Below are 5,672 nucleotides of genomic sequence, written 5' to 3'. Positions count from 1 at the left end.
ACTACTCTGCCTGTTATACCCTTTAACTACTGTACTGATATACTGCTGCTGAACCCTTCCTGTCTGACTACTCTGCCTGTTATACCCTTTAACTACTGTACTGATATACTGCTGCTGAACCCTGCCTGTCTGACTACTCTACCTGCTATATCCCTTAACTACTGGACTGATATACTGCTGCTGAACCCTGCCTGTCTGACTACTCTGCCTGCTATACCCCTTAACTACTGGACTGATATACTGCTGCTGAACCCTGCCTGTCTGACTACTCTGCCTGCTATAACCCTTAACTACTGGACTGATATACTGCTGCTGATCCCTGCCTGTCTTACTACTCTGCCTGCTATACCCATTAACTACTGGACTGATATACTGCTGATGAACCCTGCCTGTCTGACAACTCTGCCTGTTATACCCTTTAACTACTGGACTGATATACTGCTGCTGAACCCTGCCTGTCTGACTACTCTGCCTGCTATACCCCTTAACTGCTGGACTGATATAAGGCTGCTGAACCCTGCCTGTCTGACTACTCTGCCTGCTATACCCCTTAACTGCTGGATTGGTTACTGCTGCTGAACCCTGCCTGTCTGACTACTCTGCCTGCTATACCCCTTAACTGCTGGATTGATTACTGCTGCAAGTTATAGTAATGTCATCAATGTAGAACAAAGCATCAGATTGGGGTAAAGGACGATTTAAAAACAAAGTAGGAATAGGTCGTAGAAGATAAAGTCACCTAACTAAACCCCCTGCAACCTTGATAGTTTAGCTTGTGGTCAAATTGTATGGTCTAGTGGAGACAAGACCCTTGTTATGTTAATCTAGTAAGTTAGGAACAAATTTAGGATTTAATTCAAGTTGAATATTTGACAAAACCCATAGGAAGAGTTTGGGTGAACGTTAATGCAGGGACAGATGGCAGCGAAATTTAGAGCAATTCATATTCAGATTTATTTGGTTCATTTTTGCATTTTATTTTGTGTCAAGGGGCCTCATATTTGAGCCTTGTGTAAGGCCTCACAAACTCAAGAGCTGCCTCTGGGTATGATTTATGGATAGTGCACCCTTCTATAATGTTTGCACTCCACTTGTAATCTAGGCCTATGTGTTTTACATATGCACAGAATATCACTGCATTTTATTATTTATTTTTTAGTAATTGTATTTCTTTAACCCCTTAACGACCAGCGACGTATGGGGTACGTCCTGCAAACAAATGCAGCTAACGTCCGACAACGTACCCCATAGGTTGTTGGTCTTTGAAAGTGGTGGAAGCGATCCTGATTGCTTCCAGCCACTTTCATATTGTTGCAGTGATGCCTCGATATCGAAGCATCCTGCAATAACACTTCTTAACCATCTGATACAGAGAGAGCCAATCTGTGGCCCTCTCTGCATCGGATAGCGATGGCCGTGATCGTTGGTGGGTGGGAGCTGACGTGGGTGGCCATCGATGTGTTCCAGCAGTAAGAGGGGGGCGGGGTCACCGGTGGCGCACCGACATGCACACGTGCACGAGGGGCGGCAGGCAGGTGCTCACATGCACGGGGTGGGAGCGGGTGGGAACTGCTACACTATGGAACTTTTTTAAAACTAAAGTGGGAGAGAGGAGGGAGGGAATTGGGACCTAAGGGATCTGGGAGGGGGTGGGGGGTTGGTATTTGGGGGGGAAGCTACACTACAGAAAAATAGGGAAAAAATAAAAAAATAAAACATTTTATTGTAAACTGGGTACTGGCAGACAGCTGCCAGTACCCAAGATGGCGCAAATAAGGTAGAGGTGGAGGGTTAGAGAGATGTTTGGGGGGGGGGATCAGGGAGGTTGGGGACTAAGGGGGGATCCTGCACAGCAGAATATGGCTTTAAAAATGTATTTTTTTTAAAAATACCTTTTTTTTTAGTACTGGCAGACTTTCTCCCAGTACTTAACATGGCGGGGACAATTGTGGGGTGGGGGAGGTAAGAGAGCTGTTTGGGAGGGATCAGGGGGTGTGATGTGTCAGGTGGGAGGCTGATCTCTACACTAAAGCTAAAATTAACCCTGCAAGCTCCCTACAAGCTACCTAAGTAACCCCTTCACTGCTAGACATAATACACGTGTGATGCACAGCGGAATTTAGCGGCCTTCTAATTACCAAAAAGCAACACCAAAGCCATATATGTCTGCTATTTATGAACAAAGAGGATACCAGAGAAGCACTTACAACCATTTATGCCATAATTGCACAAGCTGTTTGTAAATCATTTCAGTGAGAAACCTAAAGTTTGTGAAAAAATTTGTGAAACAGTGAACGATTTTTTTTATTTGATCGCATTTGGTGGTGAAATGGTGGCATGAAATATACCAAATTGGGTCTATATCAATACTTTGGGATGTCTTCTAAAAAAAAATATATACATGTCAATGGATATTCAGGGATTCCTGACAGATATCAGATTATCTAATGTAACTAGCGCTAATTTTGAAAAAAGTGGTTTGGAAATAGCAAAGTGCTACTTGTATTTATTGCCCTATAACTTACAAAAAAAGCAAAGAAGATGTAAACATTGGGTATTTCTAAACTCAGGACAAAATTTAGAAACTATTTAGCATGGGTGTTTTTGGTGGTTGTAGATGTGTAACAGATTTGGGGGGTCAAAGTTGTAAAAAAAGTGTGTTTTTTTACATTTTTTCCACATATTTTATAACTTTTTACAGTAAATTATAAGATATGATGAAAATAATGTTATGATTAGAAAGTCCATTTAATGGCGAGAAAAACAGTATATAATATGTGTGGGTACAGTAAATGAGTAAGAGGAAAATTACAGCTAAACACAAACACCGCAGAAATGTAAAAATAGCCTTGGTCCCAAACGGACAAAAAATGGAAAAGTGCTGTAGTCCTTAAGGGGTTAAATATATGTGTATGGCTTCATAAAGTTTGGACTGACATTTGGCAATATATATAAAATGTCCTGAATTCTTCAGAACTGGTGCTTTGCTGACGCACTGTGTGTAAAATATTACCAGTTTTTATGACATTGAGCAACATCAGTAATTTACGGTTTTCCTTTGAATTTTGCTCTTCAGACACACAGTATATAAAGAGAAGGTACAGAGTATAAGGTTATACCATTGAATTGAATTCCAAATAACAGTTACACCGGAGGAAAAGAAAATGAGCAACATCAACATAGTGCTGTATGTGCAAGAGGATTGTAAAGGAGATCATGTGACTCTGACATCTGATGTTCCTGACTTGACAGTGAAGCAGTTTATGAAAAAAGCGTTGTCTCTCAAAGTATTTGGGGACCCCTGGATTGTGTTTACCCAGATTAATTATAAGGGTGATTACACAGTCTATAGAGAAGGAGAACACAATGACATCAAGTCTATGAGCTCTAACATTGCCTCCCTTAGAGTAATCCCAAAGGGTCTGCAGAGCCCTTCTATTACGGTGTATGAAAATGTCAAGTATGATGGCAGGCATGTAGAAGTAACATCTCCTCTGAGTCAACTATTTAATGAAAATGGGAGTCCATCTTTCAAAGTGCAACAAGGAGCTTGGATCCTGTATGGTGAAGAAAATTACAGTGGAAATCCAACATTTGTTCTTTCTGGTGATGAAGAGCCTGGTTACTGGAACAACACAATGAAATCTCTGAAGCCAATTTCTCAGTCTGAATAATGAAAAGCAATATCTAGAGACGATGATTATCTCCAGACAACCCCTGATCACGTAGCTATCCTCTGCTGCAGCCTGTATACTCCTGGCTAGATGTCCTACAGCTTCCCTCAAATGCTTATTCTCACTTAGATTTAAAGAATTAGAAGATATGTGTCTATTCTAAAAGGACCATCAGCCTTACCCTTCATCTCTTGAGTAATCAGTTATGGCAGAGAGGAACAAAGACCAAATCTCACTCGGAACCACCAATATAACAGACTGGTGCAGAAAGGACTTTTCTCCAACATCTGAAGAGAGGACCCTGATCTGTGTCCCTGAAGTGATACTGATGACAAGAGTGTGCTGAAGACTGAGAAGATATGACAGACATTTTATTCTTTCATTATATAAATACTTTGCTGAAGCAATAAATCACTATTATTAGAACAATGAGTGTCCCTTGTGTCTTTGTGTGTGCTAGTGACATGGGGACATCAGAAGTCAGGTGAGTTGGATGGTTTAGAAATGATTGTCCCCAGGGGAGTGTGTGTGAGATGCTGTATTTTTATGATGTATAATTACTGTGTATCTGTTACTGTGTGTGAGATGCTGTATTTTTATGATGTATAATCACTGTGAATCTGTTACTGTGTGTGTTAAACAGATATATTTAAAAGATACGTTTTATATAAAAAGTGCATCTATACTAAACAGCTGGTGACTAAATACAGTGCAGTGATGGGGAAGACGTAAACACTACATGAATGAGCATTAGGAATTGGGTATATACCAGTCAGTGTACAGCGGCTTGTAGACATTGTGTAAATGTGTCAGATTTTCTGTATAACCCCAATCTATCTATGTAAAAAATCTGCCCTATGTTAGTAAATATTCAAAAAAAGGGAAGAGATATAGGGGCGTTGTGCCAACTTAAGGGATCAGATTTAATTTTTGGGGATACAGATTTCCCAAATGTGCAAAAGAAACAAATATTTAATAATGAAATTTATTTCCAATGTTGAGTGTACATTCAAAATCCACAAATGTATTATGCGGTAATGTGAACTTGCATATAAATATAAAAAATGAGGGAGTCGCACTTTATGCCAGTTTTAGGGTAATGGCTTATCAATGGTTATATACCTGTGTTTAATATGACTTAAAAGATTATTTAGTGTATTAAGGGCTCGCTTTCATTGAGTCGTTATTCAGTTTGCGTGCACTCGCAAACCGTTAAATATGCTGTAGAAAGCAATATCGTTTATCGACTGTTTCCAATGGCGCGTTATACCTCAATATCGGCAGCCGGACTTCGGCTGCCGAAAAGATCTTTGCGTCCCATAGAAAGTAATAGAAGCCGTTAATCGATAAATTATACCAGGTTTCCAATGAAAGCGCTAACCGTTAATACACTGTCGGAGGCTGTCGATACATTGAGAAATATTACCCCCAGCTCAACTAGGTGTAAAGGAGGAAAAAGAGCTTTTTTGAGGCCTGTTTCTCATTGAAATTGCAAATCCAAAAGAAATTATGAGTGTTTCAATGTACAAATAACATTATATATGCTACATTTATTGGTCCTATGTAAAGGAATATTTGCACCCATGTTGTCATAGAAATATCAATATGTATGTACATATAAAAATATATGCAAGCACCACAATTATGGAGCAACCTCCAGCACACTTTCAAACCTTCCCCATGCCTAATATCCTTTAAGAGATCCCTCTCTACATATCTCAAAACAGAATGCACCTGTCATTGTTGATTATATATTTCCTACCTGTTCTATGTTAAATTTTTGGGCCTATGTATTATTATTGTTTTTTATTTTATTGTACCCATTGTATCAATGCAATGTTTTGTGTACCCAGGACATACTTGAAAACTATAGAAATCTCAATATATCTTTCCTGGTAAAATATTATAAAAATAAATAAAATATCTACCTATTCAAAATAAAACCTTTGCCCAGGGATGCTATATATAATCTCAATACATATAGAAAAATAATTCAGA

The 5,672-nt window shown here is 39.3% G+C and overlaps 1 protein-coding gene across 1 annotated transcript; it reads left to right on the top strand.

Annotated features, from left to right (window-relative positions):
- The first annotated feature begins 3,164 nt into the window (after positions 1-3,164).
- Positions 3,165-3,674, top strand: LOC128636765 (epidermal differentiation-specific protein-like). The gene has a single exon (XM_053689745.1). The coding sequence runs from the start codon at positions 3,165-3,167 to the stop codon at positions 3,672-3,674; it is 510 nt and encodes a 169-aa protein (XP_053545720.1).
- The last annotated feature ends 1,998 nt before the right edge of the window (positions 3,675-5,672 follow it).

The sequence above is a fragment of the Bombina bombina genome, chromosome 7 (genome assembly GCF_027579735.1).
Source record: "Bombina bombina isolate aBomBom1 chromosome 7, aBomBom1.pri, whole genome shotgun sequence".
Classification (NCBI taxonomy): domain Eukaryota; kingdom Metazoa; phylum Chordata; class Amphibia; order Anura; family Bombinatoridae; genus Bombina; species Bombina bombina.
Note: the sequence above shows the minus strand (reverse complement) of the source record. Positions and strands in the feature narration are given on the sequence as shown.